The sequence below is a fragment of the Leucoraja erinacea genome, chromosome 7 (genome assembly GCF_028641065.1).
Source record: "Leucoraja erinacea ecotype New England chromosome 7, Leri_hhj_1, whole genome shotgun sequence".
NCBI lineage: Eukaryota > Metazoa > Chordata > Chondrichthyes > Rajiformes > Rajidae > Leucoraja > Leucoraja erinaceus.
Window position 1 is genome coordinate 68,134,900 of NC_073383.1, and position 26,675 is coordinate 68,161,574.

Below are 26,675 nucleotides of genomic sequence, written 5' to 3' on the forward strand. Positions count from 1 at the left end.
TCTGGATGCTCCAATTTCCTCCTACACTAAGACGTACAAGTCTGTAGGTTATTGGCTTTGGTGAATTGTAAATTGTCCCTAGTGTGTGTTGGATAGTGCTGATGTATGGGGTGATTGCTTGTCAGCGCAGACTCGATGGACTGAAGAGCCTGTTTCTACGCTATATCTCTAAAGTCTAAAAATCAAAAGTCTAATCACCTGCATATTCTCACGTGGCTGTATGCGGGTGTTTATTGAATGCAAATTAGCTGCTGAATTACCAGATAACTGTGATCGCATTTTAAAACAAATTAAAAAATTATTGCTCAGATTAAAAAATTATTGCTCTGAGAGAAGATAGAAGAAAACATACATACAAGAACTTTTTACTTTCATTTGTATCAACTGTATTCATACAACACCTAATCTTTGGAGACCTATGAGGAAATCTCTACAATAGTGCAGCATATGTAGTAATGGTTGGTGTCATTTTAAGAACTAGGGTAGGTACCACTGCTCGCTTCATAGCAGTAGGCCGGACTCGCCTGTCAGAGACCAGGGATTCGCCTGCCAGAGATCCGGGACTCACCTGCTGGAACAGAGGAACCACCCGGTAGGCCCGACATGCGTGCCGCACACCAGGGGAAGAGGCAGATGGAGACCGGCTGAGGGAGTGCCTCAACTGTGGAGTGGGCCACTGGAGGCCCTGCAACAGCCTGTGGCTTGGCTGGACCAGGCATCGATCCAAGAGGCCGGGCACGTGGACCGGACACGGCCAACAGCGGCGGAGGACACCAACGGCCATGTTTTCCCAGACCGGGACAATGAAATTGATGAAATGGCGCCAAACATGGCAGCACCAGCATTATATAGTGAGACATATTTGCTGATCCTACATTTCAGTAAACAGATGGTCTGGGAAGAAGCTGTCTTGATTTGCAGTGGAAGCCATTGTAAGTGTTGCTGCCTCACATAATACAAGTGGTTTTCAGTTTAAATAAATGGCAATTGGATTGGTGTAGCAAAAGTTACGCATTGAGGACTGGAAGAACTAAAGAAAAATTCAAGATTATGTTTTTATTTTTTGAATTCCCCTGAAGCATTAACAATGAATGAGTTCAGCACCTTGCAGTTATTTTGTACATTTCACTGAATTAAGAGCTGCAGAAGGTGGCTGCACAGATAGAAATGGTGCGGAAGAAGGTGTCCGTACAACTCTGGTTACTATAACAGAGAAAGGACCTGATTGCACTGGAAAAGGTGCAGCGGGGATTGACGTGGATGTTGCCTGGGATGAAGGGTTTAGTTATGAGGAGAGATTGCAAAGGCTGACTTTGTTTTCCTTGAAGCAGAGAAGGCTGAACGGGTCCCGACAGACACCGATGCACAATTTAGACTTGGCAGAAGTATCTAGAACAAAGGACCGTAGGTTTCAGGCAAGGATTATGTGGTTTATCATGAACATTTTCACCCAGAGCATGATTGGAATCCTCTCCCACAATAAAGAGTTGGAGAAATATGGAATAGGATCTCAACAAAAACAGAATGCAATATGCAACAACAAACATACTGGGTGGCACAGAGGGGCAGCTTGTGCAGCTGCTGACTGGCTGCTCCATCGACTCGAGTTCAGATCGGACCTCTGAAGTTATCACAAGATACTGTAGATGCCGGGAACTTGAGTAAAAATATGTGATGGAGAAACTCAGCAGACCAGGCAGCATCTGTGGAGGGAAATGAACAGACAATCTGCATGGTCTGCCTGGCCTGTTAAATACCTCCAGGTCTTTGCTCTAATGATGTCTATGTGCCACATGCACATTCTCCCTGCACCCAAGTCAGTTTCAATAGACAATAGACAATAGACTATAGACAATAGACAATAGGTGCAGGAGTAGGCCATATAGCCCCACGAGCCAGCACCGCCATTCAATGTGATCATGGCTGATCATCTCCAATCAGTACGCCGTTCCTGCCTTCTCCCCATATCTCCTGACTCCGCTATTTTTAAGAGCCCTATCTAGCTCTCTCTTGAAAGCATCCAGAAAACCTGCCTCCACCGCCCTCTGAGGCAGAGAATTCCACAGACTCACCACTCTCTGTGAGAAAAAGTGTTTCCTCATCTCTGTTCTAAGTGGCTTACTCCTTATTTTTAAACTGTGGCCCCTGGTTCTGGACTCCCCAACATCGGGAACATGTTTCCTGCCTCTATCGTGTCCAAGTCCTTAACAATCTTATATGTTTCAATGAGATTCCCTCTCATCCTTCTAAACTCCAGTGTACAAGAACAGCTGTTCCATTCTCTCAGCATATGACAGTTCCCGCCATCCCGGGAATTAACCTTGTAAACCTACGCTGCACTCCCTCAATAGCAAGAATGTCCTTCCTCACATTAGGGGACCAAAACTGCACACAATACTCTAGGTGTGGTCTCACTAGAACTCTGTACAACTGCAGAAGGACCTATTTGCTCCTATATTCGATTCCTCTTGTTATAAAGGCCAACATGCCATTCGCTTTCTTCACTGCCTGCTGTACCTGCATGCTTACTTTCATAAACTGATGTACAAGGACCCCCAGATCCCATTGTACATCCCCTTTTCCCAACTTGACGCCATTTAGATAGTAATCTGCCTTCCTGTTTTTGCATTCAAAGTGGATAACCTCACATTTATCCACATTAAACTTCATCTGCCATGCATCTGCCCACTCCCCCAGCCTGTCCAAATCACCCTACATTCTCATAGCATTCTCCTCACAGTTCACACTGCCACCCAGCTTTGTGTCATCTGCAAATTTCCTAATGTTACTTTTAATCCCTTCATCAAAATCATTGATGTATATTGTAAATAGCTGTGGTCCCAGCACCGAGCCTTGCGGTACCCCACTAGTCACTGCCTGCCATTCTGAAAGGGACCCATTAATCGCTACTCTTTGTTTCCTGTCTGTCAACCACTTCTCTATCCATGTCAGCACTCTAGCCCCAATACCATGTGCCCTAATTTTGCCCACTAATCTCCCATGTGGGACCTTATCAAATGCTTTCTGAAAGTCCAGGTACACTACATCCACTGGCTCTCCCTTGTCCATTTTCCTAATTACATCTTCAAAAAATTCCAGACGATTAGTTAAGCATGATTTCCCCTTCGTAAATCCATGCTGACTCGGACCGATCCTGTTACTACTATCCAAATATGCGGCTATCTCATCTTCCATAATTGACTCCAGCATCTTCCCCACCACCGATGTTAGGCTAACTGGTCTATAATTCCCTGTTTTCTCTCTCCCGCCTTTCTTCAAAAGTGGGATAACATTAGCTACCCTCCAATCCACAGGAACTGATCCTGAGTCTATAGAACATTGGAAAATTATCCCCAATGCATCCACAATTTCTAGAGCCACTTCCTTAAGTGCCCTGGGATGCAGACCATCAGGCCCTGGGGATTTATCAGCCTTCAGTCCCATCAGTCTATCCACACCATTTCCTGCCTAATGTGGATTTCCTTCAGTTCCTCTGTCATCCCAGATCCTCTGGCCACTACTATATCAGGAAGATTGTTTGTGTCCTCCTTAGTGAAGACAGATCCAAAGTACCTGTTCAACTCATCTGCCATTTCCTTGTTCCCCATAATAAATTCACCTTTTTCGGTCTTCAAGGGTCCAACTTTTGTCTTAACTATTTTTTTCCTCTTCACATACCTAAAGAAGCTAATCCGATCCTGCTTTATATTCTTAGCTAGCTTACCTTCGTACCTCATCTTTTTTCCTCGTATTGTCTTTTTGGTTATCTTCTGTTGTTCTTTAAACATTACCCAATCCTCTTGCTTCCTGCTCATCTTTGCTACGTTGTACTTCTTCGCTTCAATTTTTATACTGAACCTGACGTCCCTTGTCAGCCATGGTCGTCCCCTTCTTCCCTTGGAATCTTTCTTCCTCCTAGGAATGAACTGATCCTGCACCTTTTGTATTATTCCTAGAAACACCTGCTATTTCTGTTCCACAGGGTGCCCCATTTTCCCAAAGTTTCCTCTGGGTGCCCCAGTTTCCCAAAGTTGGGGGGCGGTGACTGCCAATCACCCCCCTCCCCCGGACACTTATTATTATTATTATTTTATTCAAATCGTTTGCTATGTCGCTCTTCAAGGGAGATGCTAAATGCATTTCGTTGTCTCTGTACTGTACACTGACAATGACAATTAATCTGAATCTGAATCTGAATCTGAATCTAATTGGCTACCACAAAGTGTAGATATGGTGAGAACATGTAAATAATAAGTCACAAGGAATATTAGCAGGGGAACAGGATTGCTCTGTAAGCCAGAATGGGCTAGATGGTCCAATTGGCCTCCTTCCATGTCATATAGAAATACGGGCCAGATTTTGTTTATTAAATGTGTCTGGAAAAAAGATTTTAATGTGGGGGTTGGAGGCAGATAAATAATATCAGCAGATAGTGGCAGAAGCTTCCAGGCTTAAATCCACTCTGGGATGCACTGATGACAAGGGGAAATGTTCCACATTTTCTGTGCACCATTATCGCCCTCTCAACATTACTAAAAGAGTTTTAAAGAAAATGTATTAAAATAGCCTGGTTTATTAGGAACATCACTTGGACTAACCTATTTGTGTCTGATCATAACAGTGAAATACATAGGACACAAAGTGCTGGAGTAGCTCAGCAGGTCGGCCAGCATCTTTGGAAAACTTGGATAGGTAATGTTGCAGGTCGAGACCCTTCTTCAGAAGAAGGGTCTCAACCTGAAACGTTAGCTATTTAAGTTCCCCAGAGACACTGCCTGACCTGCTGAGTTACCCCAGCACTTTGTGCCCTTTTGTGTATTAACTAGCATCAGCAGGTTCCTTGTTTGTACCATGGAATTTCGAGTCTTCAGCATAAATACATAGGTCTGTGGAAGACCAGAGGGTTGTGTTTTGAATGTTCTTGTAGTGAGGATTGTACCTGCTTAATAGGATGGCTCAAATCTCTTGTGCATACGTACCTTTCTTTTACAAATTCCCAAGCCATGGGAAACATCTTTCTTTGCCAGACTTCCCATATTTCCCTCCTCACATGCTATTCTGTTGTAGCTCACATGGACCTGCCTTTTGTTTCTTCAAATGCTATTCCATCCCCTTTACCTTGGACCATTATACTCAGGAGAGATTTTCACCCGAACCACTCTCATGAATGGCTTGTTTCAAATTATTGGATGACATCCTTGGGTCGGGAATGTGGCTGCTCCCATTTATGGGAATCACAGTTCCTGGACTTACCCCCCTCCAGATCACAGGTAAAGTTTGTACTCTGCACAGTTCAATTCCCGTCTCCTTGGATAATTTGCAACACCAAATGGCTCAGGAAAGTTCAGTTCAGTTATGTTTATAGTCATGTGTACCGAGGTACAGTGAAAAGCTTTTGTTGCATGCTAACTGGCCAGCAGAATTATAAGCATGCCATTTACTGTGTAGAGATACATGATGAGGGAATGATGTTGAGAGCAAGGTAAAGCTATCAAAATCCGATCTATGGAAGTCCAAGGGTCACCAGCTAAGTAAGTAGTTCATGGCCACTTGACAGAAAACCAGGTGGAGATACACACACAAAAGACACGATCAACAAAAGGCAACGAAATGCACAAAGTACACAGAGCCTCTTTTATAAATCGCAAGTTAGTGATACATTTTAATCAGAAATAGATTTAAATCCCTGCAGATTTTGCCATTCACTTCACCAGTGCAATTTTCTTGGGATGTATGAATCATTCTTAATTGGAGGACCATTTCCTTTGACCTACCGAATTAAGAGCATTGAGACTGAATCTCTCTGTGCATACGCCTATCTTCTGCCACTTTTACATCACATGGAAGTGTGTAATTACAGATCAATTTACACAGTGAAGCACATGAACATTGCACAATTACTGCCAACTTCCAATTTTGTAAAATCGGAGAAGGCAGAACTTCACTTGTAGGATTCAGAACTGACTGCCAGTGGTTGACAGTGGAATTTTTCGTATCCAAGGAAAAAACTGAGGGACCTCTCTTTTCCACCACTAAAATGGGACAGACTATGCAACGGCTGCAAATTATATAAGCTAAACAATGGGACTTTCATTCCCTTTGCCCAGTCTTCTGGATGAAGACTTTAAGCCCTAACTTACAACAGTTCACATTCGCCCATAACCTCTTTGATCACTAACCAAAGTTAGCTTTGGTCACTGATGCCTTGAAATTAAAATGCTCACCTTTATGATCAGATCCCATGCAGATTGATTGACTATTCCTTTAAGATTCTGAAAATTCTACACTCCTCCAATCTTAGTCCCATATGAATTTTGGAATTGTTTCCAACGTTATTTTTTGGATTTTAGTTCAGAGATACAGCGCGGTAATAGGCCCTTCAGCCCATCGAGTCTGCACTGACCAGCGATCCCTGCATATTAACACTATCCTACAGTCACACACTAGGGACAATTTTACACTTTACACCAAGCCAATTTACCTAAATACCTGTACGTCTTTGGAGTGTGGGAGGAAACCGAAGATTTCGGAGAACCCCACACGGTTATGGCGAAAACATACAAACTCCTTACAGACAGCACCCATAGGCGGGATTGAACCCGAGTCTCCAGTGCAGCATATGCTGCAAGGCAACAACTCTACTGCTGTGCCAGGGTGCCACCCATTTGTGACTGCCTTCAGCTGCCTCTAACTAGACCTAGAAATCCACAATGTTGCAGCTGTTCTGTAATTCTTTAAGATGCTTTCTAAATTCTAACTCTATGATTACATTTTTATTCCCCTGTTGGTCTTTTGGATCACTGGATTAATTTATTCAGCTGAATAGACCCCAATGTAATAATTTAGGAATCTTATATTAAACTTGAGTTAATTCCTTTTCATAAATAGTAAAGTTAACTAAGACTTGGAGAAAGGAGAAACTGATTACCTGATCTATGGGGTGACTGGGGTCACAGTTAATTCTCAGTGATCTCACAGTTTGACATGGAACTGGGTCAATTGAAGTTGTTCATGTTGTAGAAATTTACCATAAGAAGAAAGATGTTGATTTGACCCAGCAATATTTGATTTGTTCCATGGAGAATGGTGAATTAAGAGCAAAAATGAAAAAGTGGGAAAATGGAAATGTTGGTAACAATTCCACATTGCTACAGTATTATGAATCAATTGTTCCATCTTGCAGGCTGTAAATAAATACAAATGCAGCAAACTGGAAATGTAGTCCAAGAATTTAAGTGCAAATAATTTTTACAGAACTGCATGTTTTTTTAAAACAATGCTCAGTAGATGTACATTTTCTATAGACAATACAGTAGTAAAACCATGTTAGTGAAGGGTGTACACTGTGGAGTGATAGAATATAACTCCAACATAAACACGGGTCTCATCTCTCCATGAGACAAATACCCACAGAAGGATATATCAGTGGTAAACACACAAATACATCGAGGACTTGGTTTTGTTAAAAAGTGGTTATAAGGCCATCAGGTCATAAGTGACAGGAACAGAATTAGACTATTCGGCCCATAACGGCTACTCCACCATTCAATCATGATTGATCTATCTCTTCCTCCCAACCCCATTCTTCTGCTTTCTCTTGTACTATACTTTTCTATGTTCTAAAAGTGATGATAATAGAAAAATTAACATCTATTTTCAACTCAAAATTAGATGTATTTTTGTGTGGAATAGCCACATGTTTAGTGCCTTTCTGCATCTTGATGGTGGTGGGAGGAGCCAGCAAAAAAGATTCTGTGAGTTGGTGCAACTGACTTAGTAGATCGCAGCTAAAATGCATTCAGCGTTAGAGGGAGTGAAACGATACGTGATGGTTCAGATCAACCAGCTTGCATTGCCCCAGGTGATGCTTGAGAGGGGTTGAGAGGGAAAGATAGCTCAGCCGTGATTGAATGCTGGAGTGGACTCAATGGGCCAAATGGCCTAACTCTGCTCCTATCACTTATGAACTTATAATGTCAATCTTCGAGTATGTTTGACTGAATGTACAGACTGAAAAAGGGTCATGACCCAAAACGCCCTCTGTCATTGAGTCACAGAGTCTTACAACTTGGAAATAGGCCCTTCGGCCCAATGTACCCACACTGGTCAATATGTCCCATCTACACTGGTTCCACCTGCCAGAGTATAGCCTAAATCTCTCAAAACCTGTCCTATCCACGCAACTGTCAAATGTTTCTTAAACGTTGCGATAGTACCTGCCTTAACTATCTCCTCTGTGAAAAAGTTACCCCTCAGGTTCCTATTAAATCTTTCCCCTGCACCTTAAACCTATGTCCTCTGGCTCTCGATTTCCCTACTCCTAGCAAGGGGCTCTATGCATCTACTCGATCTATTCCTCTCATGATTTTGTACACCTCTATATAGGTATGTTGTAAAACGTACCTGAAGCGTCGCTGAAAATCTGTCCCAGCCCGTGTGCGCGATTTTGGCGCCGTTTAGAGGGGGGTGGGTTTAAAACGCGATTTTCCCTAGGTTGTTCAAATCAAGGATGTTCAGCCTAGTTAATTATTAACGAAAAATCGCTGGAAGATTCCGTCGCTTTAGCTATTATTACTTTTAAGGGCTTTATCTAATTGTTATAGTAGTTTAAAAATTAACCTCTAAACCCACGACCGCCGGCAACCGGCCAGATCTCATACAGGGGACAACAGAAGGTAGGCTGTTTATTTTTACATTAAAAAGGGCTTCTTAAGATCCCTTTATACAAAGTTTAATGTTGCGAGTAGTTAATTTGGGCCCCATTATATCCCGCATTATTTTTCAGGGCATTTTCAGGGCACAACTCTAGAGCAATGTGAACGTTCTAAACCAGCGCGTTCACAGGATCCCACTGGAAAGCTGATTTAAATGGACTTTAATTTACAGCAATTGAACACTAAATTCCTTCCATTTGGCCTATAAATTAATGTAAATGAGATTTAAAAATCATGTTTTATTGTGAATTGTTTGTGAATATTATTTGGACACTTAGGCTATTTAAAAATGTTAATCATTTCTTAAGAAATGAATAGATCCAGTAATTGAAGTTTGAAATTAGCTACAATTAACCATATAACCATATAACAATTACAGCACGGAAACAGGCCATCTCGGCCCTACAAGTCCGTGCCGAACAACTTTTTTTTCCCTTAGTCCCACCTGCCTGCACTCATACCATAACCCTCCATTCCCTTCTCATCCATATGCCTATCCAATTTATTTTTAAATGATACCAACGAACCTGCCTCCACTACTTCCACTGGAAGCTCATTCCACACCGCTACCACTCTCTGAGTAAAGAAGTTCCCCCTCATGTTACCCCTAAACTTCTGTCCCTTAATTCTGAAGTCATGTCCTCTTGTTTGAATCTTCCCTATTCTCAAAAGGAAAAGCTTGTCCACATCAACTCTGTCTATCCCTCTCATCATTTTAAAGACCTCTATCAAGTCCCCCCTTAACCTTCTGCGCTCCAGAGAATAAAGACCTAACTTATTCAACCTATCTCTGTAACTTAGTTGTTGAAACCCAGGCAACATTCTAGTAAATCTCCTCTGTACTCTCTCTATTTTGTTGACATCCTTCCTATAATTGGGCGACCAAAATTGTATACCATACTCCAGATTTAGTCTCACCGATGCCTTGTACAATTTTAACATTACATCCCAGCTTCTATACTCAATGCTCTGATTTATAAAGGCTAGCATACCAAAAGCTTTCTTTACCACCCTATCTATATGAGATTCCACCTTCAAGGAACTATGCACGGTTATTCCCAGATCCCTCTGTTCAACTGTATTCTTCAATTCCCTACCATTTACCATGTACGTCCTATTTTGATTTGTCCTGCCAAGGTGTAACACCTCACATTTATCAGCATTAAACTCCATCTGCCATCTTTCAGCCCATTTTTCCAAATGGCCTAAATCACTCTGTAGACTTTGGAAATCCTCTTCATTATCCACAACACGCCCTATCTTGGTATCATCTGCATACTTACTAATCCAATTTACCACCCCTTCATCCAGATCATTGATGTACATGACAAACAACAAAGGACCCAACACAGCCATCCACCCTTACCCTCTGGCTTCTCCCATTCAGCCACTGTTGAATCCACCTTGCTATTCCTGCATTTATACCCAACAGTTGAACCTTCTTAACCAACCTTCCATGAGGAACCTTGTCAAAGGCCTTACTAAAGTTCATATAGACAACATCCACTGCTTTACCCTCGTCAATTTCCCTAGTAACCTCTTCAAAAAATTCAAGAAATTAGTCCTGTTTGTCTAGATGCAGATATATATATATTATCTCTAAGTATCTTTTCCATTAATTTGCCCACCACTGAAGTCAAACTAACAGGTCTATAATTGCTAGGTTTAGTCTTAGAACCCTTTTTAAACAATGGAACAACATGCGCAGTACGCCAATCCTCGGGGACTATTCCCATTTCTAATGACATTTGAAATATTTCTGTCATAGCCCCGGCTATTTCTACACTAACTTCCCTCAATGTCCTAGGGAATATCCTGTCAGGACCTAGAGACTTATCCACTTTTATATTTTTTATATTTATACAATTGGGTAACTAACTAATTATATGCTTTAATTTCAGGTCATCCAAGTAAGTTTATTTTATATTTGTTTCAGATTGCTTCAATCTATGATAACTGAAAGTTTCATTCAGTTCTCTTAATTTTTAAGAAGGTTATGGGCTTTTGACTGTCCACGATCACAGCTTTTTTGTTATGTCCATAGAAAATCAATAGGGAACAAGATGCTAATTTCCGAGTATGAAAATGGCCATAACTTTTTAAATACTTGAGATATGAAGGTGAATTAGTTGTCAAATTAAACTTCTTTTTATGCTTTATCTGATGTGATAAATTGCAGACTTGATTTTTAAAATCTCAAAATTTTGTAACATTGCTACTCTATAAGATCACCCCTCATCCTCCTGTGCTCCAAGGAATAGAGTCCGAGCCTGCTCAACCTCTCCCTGTAGTTTGGACCCTTGAGTCCTGACCTCGTCAATCTTCTCTGCAACCTTTCCAGCTTGACGACATCTTTCCCAAACCTTGTGCCCAAAACTGAACACAATAATCTAAATGCGGCCTCACCAACGTCTTATACAACGGTACCATGACCTCCAAACTTCGATACCCATAATCCTGATCAGCAAATGAAAATAACAGCAAATCTGAAATGTTACATCTCCATATAACCATATAACCATATAACAATTACAGCACGGAAACAGGCCATCTCGGCCCTACAAGTCCATGCCGAACAAATTTTTTTCCCCTTAGTCCCACCTGCCTGCACTCGTACCATAACCCTCCATTCCCTCCTCATCCATATGCCTATCCAATTTATTTTTAAATGATACCAATGAACCTGCCTCCACCACTTCCACTGGGAGCTCATTCCACACTGCCACCACTCTCTGCGTAAAGAAGTTCCCCCTCATATTACCCCTAAACTTCTGTCCCTTAATTCTGAAGTCATGTCGAAGATATGAGATTCGTCTAGCAGGAAAATCAGAACAATTCTTAAAGATATGGTCTCCTTTCATCGATTTATTACAAGTATAATATGGTGCAACATAAGTCTGGTAATTAACCGTTTCAGAACTGGGTGAGGGGCGTGGAAAGATATGAAGTCGGTATATTCCTTTTCTTTTCTGCTCTGGGTTTTTTTTCTGTTTTTTTTCTGTTTTTCCTTTCTTGTTTTCTCTTTTTTTTTAATATCTTTATGGCTTCTTTCTCTCTATCCTTCCACAAACTATCAATTGTTAACTCCTGGGGCTTACACATCACCACTTTCCTTAACCTTTTCTTTTCGCTTTTTTTCTTGCTTCTGTTATTTCTCTATTGTTAAATTTAAAACAAGAAGTTGTACATGAAATATATTATGTTGTATGCCACGGTTTGTACGACTGTCCATTGCTTCTAATAAAAAAAAATGTTTTTTTAAAGCAAATGAAAATAACCATAAAATTAAATTTTGCCATCAGAAATTTGAGCACTTTTGAGAATTTCCACTGTGTACAAAGTACAATTGCTCCCATCCCCACCTAACCAACATCCCATCTACCTTTCAAATGTGTATTAATTGCTGCAACTTGCGTGGACAAATGGATAGAATCAAGTTTTTAAAACCAATTACTTTTATGAAAAAAAAAACAAAATGAACACTCGGAAAGAACAAAAATATAGTGGGAATAGACAAAATATGAAAAAATACTATAACTAGAAAAATAGAAGATTATTAATCTTTCTAATAACTTGACTGAATGTTTCAATCTCAAATGTTCCTGTGTATTTTCATGTTTAAATTGTTAACTGACCACTTTTAGCAAGTTCACATGATGATCCCATGCACCCAATAAGATGATTAAAAAACAGACAACGTGCAGTAGTTACTCAGCTTGTCAGGTACCAACTGTGGAGAACATGGATAGGTGATGTTTTGTGTCGGGACCCTCTTCCGACTGATGAGGGATGGAGGGGGGATAAAAAGCTGGAAGAGGGTTGGGGGCAGGACAAAGCCTGGCACGTGATACAGATGAGGGGAGGGTGCTTTTGACATGGAGATGGTTGGAGAAAGGCCAGAGATGAAGTGATAAAAAAAAGTGAGATAAGGATAGAAGAGGTGAGATTATAATCATTAAACTGTGTATTTCAACACCTCACACCAAATCACAGAATGGAAATGGTAAGTCTTGCAAGGTAAAGAAAGCACAAGTCACCATAGAAATAAATAAACCGGTGATTTAATTGAAATAATAGCCTGGTTTACGGTATCATCTGCAGTGCCGTGGGTGAAATTTTTATGTAAGAAGAAACTGTAGATGCTGGTTACACCGAAGATAGACACAAATGCTGAACTAACTCAGCAGGACAGGCAGCATGGGTGGAAGGAATGGGTGTTGTTTCGGGTCGAGACCCTTCTTCAGTATTCTTGCTTCTGAGCCAACAGATTGCCAAATCATGTCTTGCTCAAGAGTCTCGAGGACTAAACTCTAGGCTGAGGCTCCAATGTACGACTGAAGGAATGCTACGTTGTTAGAGATGCTGCATGCAGTGCACATTCTAACTGTTTTAATGTTTGTAATATGAACCACAATATGTTGCAGCCCAATCTGTTCTCCCAAGTGCACCTAAAAGATTTCATGATGGAATTTCAAATCTATGGAGAAGAGTTATCCACTGCAATGCTTTTTCCCAAACCTACATAGATAAAACTGACTACTTTAGAGATACAGTGTGGATACAGGCCCTTTGACCCAAGTCGACGCCGACCATCGATCACCCCACACTACACTATCCTACACACGAGGGACAATTTATAATTTTTAGAAGCTAATTAACCTACAAACCTGTACGTCTTTGGAGTGTGAGAGGAAACCGGAGCACCCGGATAAAACCCAGGCCTTCACAGGGAGAACGTACAAACTCCGTGCAGACAACACCTGTGGTCTGAGTCTCTGGTCCTGTAGTCAAGTCAAGTCAAGTCAAGTTTATTCGTCACATACACATACGAGATGTGCAGTGAAATGTAAAGTGGCAATGCTCGCGGACTTTGTGCAAAAAGACAAACAAACAAACAACCAAACAAACTACAAACAGAATGGAACAGAATCACATATTCTTTTACATATTAAATATTGTGGGCAGAAGGAAAAAGGGAAAAAAACAGCAATTTTTAAAAAAACAGTAGAGTAAAAGTTAGTCCCTGGTGAGATAGGAGTTTACAGTCCTAATGGCATCTGGTTAGAAACTCCTTCTCAACCTCTCCGTTCTCACAGCATGGCAATGGATGAGTTTGCCTGACCGTAGCAGCTGGAACAGTCCGTTGCAGGGGTGTAAGGGGTCTCCCATGATTTTATTGGCTCTGGAGTTGCACCTCCTGATGTATAGTTCCTGCAGGGGGGAGAGTGAAGTTCCCATAGTGCATTCGGCCGAACGCACTACTCTCTGCAGAGCCTTCTTGTCCTGGGCAGAGCAATTCCCAAACCAGATGGTAATATTTCCAGACAAAATGCTTTCCACAGCTGCTGAGTAGAAGCACTGGAGGATCCTCGGAGACACTCTGAATTTCCTTAATTGCCTGAGGTGGTAAAGGCGCTGCATTGCCTAACTCACGAATGCTGCAGCGTGTGATGTCCATGTCATATCCTCAGAGATTTGGACTCCCAGGTATTTAAAACAGCTCACCCTATCCACAGTATCCCCATTTATCCTCAATGGTGTGTACGTCCTCGGATGATGTGCCCCCCTAAAGTCCATGATCAGCTCCTTCGTTTTTTTGATGTTGAAGAGGAGGTTGTTGTCCTGCCACCAGAGTGCCAGATCAGCCACCTCCTCCCAGTAGGCCTTCTCATCGTTGTCTGAGATCAGGCCCGCCACCACAGTGTCATCAGCAAACTTGATTATTGAGTTGGAGCTGAACCTAGCCACACAGTCATGTGTGTACAGGGAGTACAATAGGGGGCTGAGGACGCAACCCTGGGGCGATCCTGTGCTCAGGGTGAGGGACTTCGATGTATTCCCTCCCATCTTGACTACCTGGGGCCTGGCGGTGAGAAAGTCCAGGACCCAGGCACACAGGGGGGGGTTGAGCCCTAATTCCAGTAGCTTCTCGGCCAGTCTGGTGGGGACTATCGTGTTGAAGGCTGAACTGAAGTCTATGAACAGCATCCTCACGTAGCCCCCCTTCTGGCTGTCAAGATGAGAGAGAGCGGTGTGCAGGACCTGGGTAAGGCAGCAACTCTACCACTGCCCCATTGTGTCACCCAATTAATCTGGTCATATTCACATTCCTGATTGTGGGAGTTAACAATGTTCACATTGACACAAGTGTATCCAGTGTTACAGAATGGCTATTTGTAAGCTCTTCGTTGACTAGTCAAGAGTCAAGAGTGTTGTATTGTCATATGTCCCAGATAGGGCAGTGAAATTCTTGCTTGCTGCAGCACAACAGAATATCTAGAAAAGCATTTATTTTAACCCGGTGAATTAATGCACATTGGCACTCTTCAAATGAAAATAATTAAGAATTCTAAATCTGAAGAAGAGTCCCAACCCAAAACATCACCTATTCATGTCCTCCAAAGACACTGTCTAAAATGATGTGTTACTCCAGTGCTTTGAGCTTTTTTTTTGGTAAACAAGCATCTGCAGTTCCTTGTGTCTACAAGTATTCAAAAGCAATGTATTTAGCATTTAATATCAAATACAATGGAGCCGTTAACATATTAACGCAATTCTTTACTAAAAGAATTTTGATTGATTGAATACAATAAATACAACAAGGAAACAGGCCCTTCAGCCACTGGGTGCACGACAACTGTCGATCTGCATTCACACTAATTCTATGTTATCTGACTTTCTCATCCACTCCGTACACACAAGGGGAAATTTACAGAGGCCAACTAACTTCCAAATCGGGCATCTTGGGAATATGGGACGAAACTGGAGCACCTGGCGGAAAGTCACAGGGAGAACGTGCAAACTCCTTGCAGACAGCACCTAAAGTTACAATTCCAAGCTGGGTCTAAAGCGCTGTGATGCAGCAGCTCGTCCAACTGCAGCACTGTGCCACCTTTTGATGTAGGCTTTTGTGCAGCATCTAAATTTGTTTTGAAATATTAATATTTTGAAACAATTTCTGGTTCTCTTACATGTGTTAAATTGCAAGAATCAAAATGCTCAATCAAGTTGTGATTCATCTAAAGTAGATGCATAAACGCCATCTCTGTCTATGCCACCCTGACTTGGACCCATTTCACAGTTACTTCACTGATACAGTCTTCAAACACAGAAATTCCCTCAGTCCATCACCACAATCTGTCGGGACACGTCAAAGAGCTAGAACCAGGACCTAGATCCAGAGCAACTAATGAGGTGAATAAATGGGATGTTATCTTGACTATCCACAACCTGGGAGTAAATGATAACTCTCATTTTCCTACAGCACGCTATGCCTTTCACTGCCGACCCTGCCACGTGTGTTCCAATGTGAGATAGAAACATAGAAACATAGAAATTAGGTGCAGGAGTAGGCCATTCGGCCCTTCGAGCCTGCGCCGCCATTCAATATGATCATGGCTGATCATCCAACTCAGTATCCTGTACCTGCCTTCTCTCCATACCCCCTGATCCCTTTAGCCACAAGGGCCACATCTAACTCCCTCCTAAATATAGCCATTGAACTGGCCTCAACTACCTTTTGTGGCAAGGAATTCCAGAGATTCACCACTCTATGTGTGAAAAATGTTTTTCTCATCTCGGTCCTAAAAGATTTCCCCCTTATCCTTAAACTGTGACCCCTTGTTCTGGACTTCCCCAACATCGGGAACAATCTTCCTGCATATAGCCTGTCCAACCCCTTAAGAATTTTGTAAGTTTCTATAAGATCCCCCCTCAATCTTCTAAATTCTAGCGAGTACAAGCCGAGTCTATCCAGTCTTTCTTCATATGAAAGTCCTGACATCCCAGGAATCAGTCTGGTGAACCTTCTCTGTACTCCCTCCATGGCAAGAATGTAATTCCTCAGATTAGGAGAACAAAACTGTGCGCAAAAACTCCAGGTGTGGTCTCACCAAGACCCTGTACAACTGCAGTAGAACCTCCCTGCTCCTATACTCAAATCCTTTTGCTATGAAAGCTAACATACCATTCGCTTTCTTCATTGACTGCTGCACCTGCATGCCTACTTTCAATGACTGGTGTACCATGACACCCAGGTCTCGCTGCATCTCCACTTTTCCTAGTCGGCCACCATTTAGATAATAGTCTGCTTTCCTGTTTTTGCCACCAAAATGGATAACCTCACATTTATCCACATCATACTGCATCTGCCAAACATTTGCCCACTCACCCACCCTATCCAAGTCACCTTGCAGTCTCCTAGCATCCTCCTCAGAGCTAACACTGCCCCCCAGCTTAGTGTCATCTGCAAACTTGGAGATATTGCCTTCAATTCCCTCATCCAGATCATTAATACATATTGTAAATAGCTGGGGTCCCAGCACTGAGCCTTGCGGTACCCCACTAGTCACTGCCTGCCATTGTGAAAAGGACCCGTTTACTCCTACTCTTTGCTTCCTGTTTGCCAGCCAGATCTCTATCCACATCAATACTGAACCCCCAATGCCGTGTGCTTTAAGTTTGTAAGAGATATCCTGGTTTTGACAGTCTTGACCATTTATTTATGTATGTATATGTTCATGTCATGGGGGCAGACATAGGTTGTTTGGCCCATTGAGTCGACTCCGCCATTCAATCATGGCTAATCTACCTTTTCCTCTCAACCCCATTCTCCTGCCCTGTCACCCATACTAATTAAGTATCTCCTCCTTTAAAAAATACCCAATGACTTGGCCTCCACAACCGTCTGTGGTGACAAATTCCACAGATTCATCACCCTCAGACTAACAAAATTCCTGCTCGTCTCCTTACAAAAGGTACGTCCTTTTATTCTGAGCCTAAGCCATCTGGCTCTCACACTAGTGGAAATATCTTCTCCACATTCACTCTATCCAGGCCTTTCCAAGCTTCAATGAGGTCATAGAAACATAGAAACATAGAAATTAGGTGCAGGAGTAGGCCATTCGGCCCTTCGAGCCTGCACCGCCATTTAATATGATCATGGCTGATCATCCAACTCAGTATCCCGTACCTGCCTTCTCTCCATATGATGAGGTCCCCCCTCATCCTTCTATACTCCAGCGAGTACAGGTCCAGTCTGCTTAGCATATGTTCACCCAATCATCCCCGGGATCATTCTCGTAAACCCCCTCTGGACCCTCTCCAATGGCAACACATTCCTCCTCATATATGGGGCCTAAAACTGCTCACCATATAACCATATAACAATTACAGCACGGAAACAGGCCATCTCGACCCTACAAGTCCGTGCCAAACACGTATTCTCCCCTAGTCCCATACACCTGCGTTCAGACCATAACCCTCCATACCTTTCCCGTCCATATAACTATCCAATTTATTTTTAAATGATAAAAACGAACCTGCCTCCACCAGCTTCACTGGAAGCTCATTCCACACAGCCACCACTCTCTGAGGAAAGAAATTCCCCTCATGTTACCCCTAAACTTAAGTCCCTTAATTCTCAAGTCATGTCCCCTTGTTTGAATCTTCCCTACTCTCAGTGGGAAAAGCTTATCCACGTCAACTCTGTCTATCCCTCTCATCATTTTAAAGACCTCTATCAAGTCCCCCCTTAACCTTCTGCGCTCCAAAGAATAAAGCCCTAACTTGTTCAACCTTTCACTGTAACTTAGTTGCTGAAACCCAGGCAACATTCTAGTAAATCTCCTCTGTACTCTCTCTATTTTGTTGACGTCCTTCCTATAATTAGGCGACCAAAATGGTACACCATACTCCAAAATTGGCCTCACCAATGCCTTGTACAATTTTAACATTACATCCCAACTTCTATACTCAATGCTCTGATTTATAAAGGCCAGCACACCAAAAGCTTTCTTTACCACCCTATCTACATGAGATTCCACTTTCAGGGAACTGTGCACAGTTATTCCCAGATCCCTCTGTTCACCTGCATTCTTCAATTCCCTACCATTTACCATGTACGTCCTATTTTGATTTGTCCTGCCAAGATGTAGCACCTCACACTTAGCAGCATTAAACTCCATCTGCCATCTTTCAGCCCACTCTTCCAACTGGCATAAATTTCTCTGTAGACTTTGAAAATCTACTTCATTATCCACAACCCCACCTATCTTAGTATCATCTGCATACTTACTAATCCAATTTACCACACCATCATCCAGATCATTGATGTACATGACAAACAACAAAGGACCCAACACAGATCCCTGAGGCACCCCACTAGTCACTGGCCTCCAACCTGACAAACAACCATCCACCATTACCCTCTGGCATCTCCCATTCAGCCACTGTTGAATCCATCTTGCTACTCCTCCATTAATCCCCAACCATTGAACCTTCTTAACCAACCTTCCGTGAGGAACCTTGTCAAAGGCCTTACTGAAGTCCATGTATACAACATCCACTGCTTTACCCTCATCAATTTCCAGAGTAACCTCTTCAAAAAATTCAAGAAGATAAGTCAAACATGACCTTCCAGGCACAAATCCATGTTGACTGTTCCTAATCAGACCCTGCTTTCCAGATGCTTATATATATTATCTCTAAGTATCCTTTCCATTAATTTGCCCACCACTGATGTCAAACTAACAGGTCTATAATTGCTAGGTTTACTCTTAGACCCCTTTTTAAACAATGGAACAACATGCGCAGTACGCCAATCCTCCAGCACTGTTCCCGTTTCTAACGACATTTGAAATATTTCTGTCATAGCCCCTGCTATTTCTACACTAACTTCCCTCAATGTCCTAGGGAATATCCTGTCCGGACCTGGAGACTTAGCCACTTTTATATTTCTCAAAAGTGTCAGTACTTCTTCTTCTTTGATCCTCATAGTTTCCATAGCTACTCTACTTGTTTCCCTTACCTCACATAATTCAATATCCTTCTCCTTGGTGAATACCGAAGAAAAGAAATTGTTCAATATCTCCCCCATCTCTTTTGGCTCTGCAGATAGCTGTCCACTCTGACTCTCTAATGGACCAACTTTATCCCTCGTTATCCTTTTGCTATTAATATAGCTGTAGAAACCCTTAGGATTTACTTTCACCTTACTTGCCAAAGCAACCTCATATCTTCTTTTAGCTTTTCTAATTTGTTTCTTGAGATTCTTTTTACATTATTTATACTCCTCAAGCACCTCCTTTACTCCATGCTGCCTATAATTATTGTAGATCTCTCTCTTTTTCCGAACCGTGTCCAATTTCCCTTGAAAACCATGGCTCTTTCCAATTCACAATAGATTAAATGCTGTCTGCCGAGTGCCTTGTATAGCCTCAGCATTACATCTCTGTTTTTACATTCTAGTCCTCTTGAAATCAATTGCTAACATTGCATTTGCCTCCCTTACTACAGATTCTACTTGGAAATTAACCTTTTGGCAATCCTGCACCAGCACTCCCAAGTCCCTTTGCATCTCCGATTTCGGAATCCTTTCCTAATTTAGAAAATAGTGTACGCCTTTATTCTTACCACCAAATTGCATGACTGCACACTCTGCTGCACCCTATTCCATCTGCCACTCATTTGCCCATTCTCCCAAATATAGTGGGCATGTTTCTATTTCTGAAAATATTTTTGCTTGAATTAACATTCGATTTACAATGCATTGAAATATATTAATGTAAAATCTATTTCAGCTGAACTTTGGACTGTCCATCTGTCGTCTCTACTTGAGACTAATGTTATGCTGCTTCATGTAAACTCCTCAATGACAGCTCTCCGGATGGCTGAGTAAATAAATGACCAACACAATGCCTTTCTAAGCCACAGAAAACACGTTCCTGGCTCTGACCCTCAATCTTTGCTGAACTTGCTGATTTTTCTCCATAACAATCCAACATGTGCTCACTATTTTCCCATCTGTGGGAAATTTATCTTTGGTGTTATGGTTTTAAAATATCCCAGCCACTATTTCCTTCTGGACTTTTCCCCCAGATCTGTATGCTACAGTGCACAATAAAATAATCTGGCTAGACACATAAAGCTGGAGTAACTCCGTGGGACAGGCAGCATCGTTGGAGAGAAGAAATGGGTGACGTTTCGGGTTGAGACCATTCTTCAGACCCGAAGACTCGACCCAAAACGCGCCCTATTCGTTGGAATGGGTCGAGATCCTTCTTCAGTCTGAAAGATGATGCATTCAGTCTGAAGAAGGATCTCGACCCGAATTGAATCAATATCTGCGGTTCCTTCCTACACAAAATAATCTGGCTGTTGTTCCCTTAGTACATCAATTTATTTGTTTAATATTACAGAATTTGGCACTTGGCTCAATGGGAAGGGGTCTCTTTGTGTAAAGCCTATGATACCAAGTGTGCTTGCTGAACCCCATCAAGTCTGCTCGGAAGTTGACAGACTAAACCCCTGCTAATTCAGTTCAGAAATGACCTCAGTGTCATTTTCTCTATCCGATCAATTGTGGTGCAATTTTTCATTTGCTAATAGTGTAATAATGCACAACTTGGCAGCATGACAATATACTGCATCCATTTGATCTTTCTGGAAGGAGAGTATGAAATATTGCAGCATTATATGGTTTTATAGATTGCTTTCTGGCAAATATAGCAGATTCTTCATCCACAGTGAGGAGATGGGAGGAGATGGTGTGGAGAAAAGCCAAACAATTGCTGGCCAAATTCAGTGCCCCTTCAAGAATTGCACTTAAATGATGTCCCGTTGATGGAAAGAATGACCAGTAGCCTATTTGGCTGGGCATGAACTATTTGCTTTTGGTGAATGAGTGGGAAGAGACACATATTGCCTCTCGTGACCTCCGGTGTCCCAAAGAGCTTTGACAACAAGAGGGTAATGTAGGAATTGCAACCATTTTGCAGAAATAGAGATAGCACAAAATAAAATGGGATAATGACAGATCAACAGTTTTAATGAGGATTGTTGAGAGATAAGCACTGGCAAAATAATTGGAGATATCTTTCCCACACTTCTGCAAAATTAAAAACTATTAAATGCTTCAATGTTGTGAAGCCTGTTGAAAGACTGAACGTTGCATTGCGAACTAGCAGATCTTTTTATAGACAATAGACAATAGATTCAGGAGTAGGCCATTCGGCCCTTCGAGCCAGCAACGCCATTTAATATGATCATGGCTGATCATCCACAGTCAGTACCCCGTTCCTGCCTTCTCGCCATATCCCCTGACTACGGTATCTTTAAGAGCTCTATCTAACTCTTTCTTGAAAGCATCCAGAGAATCAGCCTCCAATGTCGTCTGCCTTTTGATTGAATATTTGAATGTGCTGTTAAATGAAATGAGTTACAAAAAGATTTGAGGGGTTAATTAAGACCTCAAGAGAAATTAGAGAAAAATAAATGATTGCTTGACACAGAAATTGCAGTTTGTTGAATAGAAATCAAACATGCGGCTGACAATGACTGTTATTCTCATTGTCCCTTCTTGTCATTAGACTTTTATCTGTGTCTGTCAGCACAAAGGCTTCAAAATATTGTCATGGGATCTATTTTGTCCCCAGAGATGAAAACCTATGCTATCATTTCAACATCTCTTCTGAAAGATGATGCATCCAAAAATATTGTGCTCCCTAGATGCCGCATAGTATTGTCTTTCTAGTTTTGCACTCAGGCTTTTGGTTTGGGACTCGAATACAAAACCTTCTAATTTAAAAATGACAATTTTACAGACAGATTTCAACAAAAATCTAACAACAAAAACAATACTAAAAATTGCAGTCACACTTAATTTAATGTCTGTACTCTATTGTACAAATTCCTTACTTAAGTAATTCAATTTGTTTTTAACTTCAGTCATAGGGTCATAGTGTTACAGCACAGAACCAGGCCCTTTGGCCCAACACATCCATGTCGGCCAAAATGCCCCAATTAAGCTAGTCCGATCTGTTTGCATTTGGTTCCTATCCATCTAAACCTTTTCTAACCGTGTACCTGTCCAAGTGCCTTTTAAATATTGTTATTGTACCTGCCTCAACTATCTCCTCTGGCAGCTCATTCCAAAAACCCACCACTGTCCGAGTGAAAAAGATGCCCCTCAGGTTCCCATTAAATCGTTCCCCTCTCACCTTAAACCTATGTCCTCCAGTTCATAATTCGCCTACATTGGGTAAAAGACTCTGGGCATCTACTCCTTCTATTCCTTTCATGATCCTACACACTCTAGAAGATCATCCCTCATCCTCTTGCGCTCCACGGAATAAATTCCTAGCCTGCCCAACCTCCCCCGGGTCAGGCCCCCAACTCCTGGCAAAATCTTTGTAAATCTCTGCACTCTTTCGAGCTTAACAACATCTTTCCAATAACAGGGTGACCAAACCCGAACACAAAACTCCAAATTTGGCCCCATCAATGTCTTGTACAACTGTATCATAACATCCTATCATCTATGTGTAGGAAGGAACTGCAGATGCCCGTTTGAACCGAAGATAGACACAAAATGCTGGTATAACTCAGCGGGCCAAGCAGCCTCTCTGGAGAGAAGGATTGGTTGATGTTTCGTGTCGAGACCCGAGGTCTGAAGAAGGGTATCAACCCAAAGCATCACCCATTCCTTCTCTCCAGAGATGCTGCCTGTCCTGCTGAGTTACTCCAGCATTTTGTATCTATCCTGTCATCTATGCTGAATACCCTGACTGATGAATGCCAATTTGCCGAAAGCCTTCTTTTGACTACCCTACCCTGTGATGCCATTTTCAAGGTACAATGTACCTGCACTCCTGAAGAAGGGTCTCGACCCGAAAAGTCACCCACTACTTCTCTCCAGAGATGCTGCCTGTCCCACTGAGTTACTACAACTTTTTGTGTCTGTCCCCTAGATCCTTCTGCATTACTAGATCCTTCTACTCCCCAGAGCCCTGCCCTGCCATTCACTTTAAAGGTCCTGCCGTGGTTTGACTTCCCAAATTGCAACAGCTCACACTCATCTGCATTAAACTCCATTAACCATTCCTCAGCCCACTTGCCCAACCAACCCTTGTGTAATCTTTGATAGCCGTCTTCGCTATCTACAATACAACCCGCCTTAGTGTCTGCCTTGTTCATCCAAATTATTGATATAGATGACAAACAGCAATGTGCCGAGCACTGATCTCTAAAGCACATCACTGGCCATAGGCCTCCAGTCAGAAAAACAAACCGTCCACCATCGCCCTTCCTTCCATGAAGCCAATTTTCTATGCAGTCAGGATCCCATGTGATCTAAAATTCCTTGGATCCCATGCGATCTAATTTTCTCCCCTGAATCCCATGCAATCTAAATCTCTCCATGGTTCCCATGCAATCTAATGTGACTTCAAGTACTCATCCAAATAATTAACATGCAATGAGTGTTTCTAGTGTTTCTACCACTGCAGAGGAAATTCACCTTGGATGGAACTATTTCAGCTACGAGAAGCACCAGAAAAGTGGATTAGAGGTTCAGATTGGATCAACCACAGATTTCTTGAATGGTGGAGCTGGCTGCCTCTGCTCCTGGAACATGCCGCCATAGGTGGTGGTGGAGACAGGTACTATAGTGGCATCTTAGCGGCTTTTAGAAAGGTGCATATATATGCAGAGAATGGAGGGATATGGATACATGCAGCAGAGGAGATTAGTTTAACTTGGCAACATGTTTGTCACAGACATTAAGGGCCAAAGGGCCTGTTCCTGTGCTGTCTTGTTTTATGTCCCACGTAACTATTTCTTATGGTTGTAAATAAACATTATAAATTCAGAAAAAGTGGGATAGAAAAACAATTGTGATGAGGTAGAAAGCAGAGGAAGTTAAATAACAGAAGAGGTAAGGCATGTAAACCAGAAGAAAATGATGAGATTTACATTGCCTGCTTCACCAAAAATTCTATCCAGTATGCCACTCCATTATTGCTTTGCAATCTGTCGCTTTTGCTCAAGTTTACACAATGTTTTTAAAAAAAATGAAAATACACGGTGTCCTCAAAGGAAGCGGAACAAAATAACATGGCATTGCAGTGTACAGTAACGGAGTTGCTGGCCTCATCTACTCTCCAACCCTAAATATCTCCAACTAAAGAGGTGTTACTAGGAAAATCAATATGGATCTAAATCAGAGCTCTGCCTTTGTGGAATCTGCAAAACGTTTTCTATTTCAGTTCTTACTTGGGGGACTACCCCCACGTCTTTTCACAGTTCGCCGATGCCTGGAGCCCTCGATCACATGTAGAAAATGTGTGTACCTTTGTTAGAGAGAGTGGTCGGTGCCTGGAACGTGGTGCTTGAGATAGTTGTGGAGGCAGGCACTATAGTGGCATCAATGAAACTTTAGATAATCACATGTGTATGCAAGGTATGGAGGGATATGGATTATGTGCAGGCAGATATGAGTTGGTCTTGGCATCATGTTCAGCATGGATATTATGGGCCGAAGGGCCTGTTCACACTGCCACATCATCCATCTTGAATCTTCCCTTCCTTCCTTAATTTTGCCATCTCAATTGATCAAACTGTATAATAGACATAAAAAGCTGGAGTAACTCAGCGGGACAGGCAGCATCTCTGGAGAGAAAGAATGGGTAACGTTTCGGGTCAAGGCCCTTCTTCAGACTGTATTAATGACAAGCTCCAGACTCCGCCAACTACCTTCATGACACTTTCTCTCATGTTGCAACTCTATTTGATTTTTGTTTAATTTACTGTTTCCATTTTATCCATTTTTACGATAATTACCTTCCCTCGTGTAGTCAAGTTCGAGTTGTCGGAAATCATGGACGACAGTCTGTTTTAACCGAAAAGGCTAGTAATGCACAAATTGATGAGAACATAGAACACAAAACAGTACAACATAGCCCATGATGTAGATGAAATGAACACATAGCCTGGCCAGGTCAACCCCTGCAACTCTGACCCAGTGCTGCTGCATGGACAAATGGCCTTTATGGCCAAGGAAAGACTCTAAGAATGGATTGACTGGGCTTATATTCATTGGAATTTAGAAGCATACAGTTCAGTTACAATCCTACTAAACATTAGGCACAATCAAATGCAAAAAAGGAATTTCATTGCACTTACAGTAGGTTCACTTGTCAATAACTACCATTGACTATGATGCCAAATTAACTAATCCTATCTGCATGCACATGCTCCATATCCCACCATTCTCAGCCTGCTTATTTGTCTGACTAAATGCCTCTAAATATTCCCTATCATATCTGAACCCACCACCTCCCTTAACAGCACATCGCAGGCACCTACCATTCTGCGTGTATAAAAAACTTGCGTTGTGAATTTTGTTTAAACTTTTCCCTTCACATTTTAAAACCATGCTCTCTATTATTTGACTTTTCCACTAGGGGTAAAAGACTCTGATCGTCTCTACTCCATCAATGCTTCTCATAATTTTATAAACCTCTATAGGATCACCCCCTCATGCTACAATGCTTCAGAGAAAACAATCCAAGTGTGTCCTACCTTCATAATAGTTAATTCTCTTCAATCCAGGCCACATCCTAATTAACCTCTTCTACACATTGTCCAAAGCATCCGTATCTTTCCTGTAAAGCAGCAACCAGAATCCCACATAATTCGCCAAAATTGGCCAAACCAAAGATTTTGTATAGCTGCAAAATGACTTTTATATTCAGTGCCCCGACTAATGAAGGGTAGCATTCCATATGCTGATTTCACCATCTTTTCCACTTATATTGCCACTTCCAGTATGATTTCCCTTGCCCTTAACTATTGATTCCCTTCAACTATTGGTAACATTGCTTTGTGCCAGATGAGTTAAATTCCCCGTGTTTATCCCCTCACCCCTCTCCTTATTCCCAGAACCAATATAGGGCCTCCATTCTCATTTCCCACTCCTGCCCCAGCATTCCCAAAGATGCTCTGGTTCATTCTACCATTGCCACCAATACCCCAACCCTAACCCATCCAATGATACCTTTACATGTAACATTAGGTGATGCAAAACTAGTGAATTTATTTTCTTTCTTCCCACAAACAAGCTTTCCAGGTGAAGCAGAGTTTGAATTCTTTTAATTACCGTATTTGCTGCTCACCCACCACCTC

The 26,675-nt window shown here is 42.0% G+C and overlaps 1 protein-coding gene across 3 annotated transcripts in view; it reads right to left on the reverse strand.

Annotated features, from left to right (window-relative positions):
• cacnb4a (calcium channel, voltage-dependent, beta 4a subunit) overlaps positions 1 to 26,675 on the reverse strand; it is a 306,901-nt gene that overhangs the window by 139,783 nt on the left and 140,443 nt on the right. The window contains exon 2 of one of the 3 annotated variants that reach the window (XM_055638725.1): positions 26,073 to 26,155. The exons of the other annotated variants lie outside the window; for them this stretch is intronic. Coding sequence (XP_055494700.1) covers positions 26,073 to 26,078 — 6 coding nt within the window. The 5' untranslated portion in view covers positions 26,079 to 26,155. The remainder of the gene's footprint in view (positions 1 to 26,072; positions 26,156 to 26,675) is intronic. 3 annotated transcript variants of the gene reach the window in all.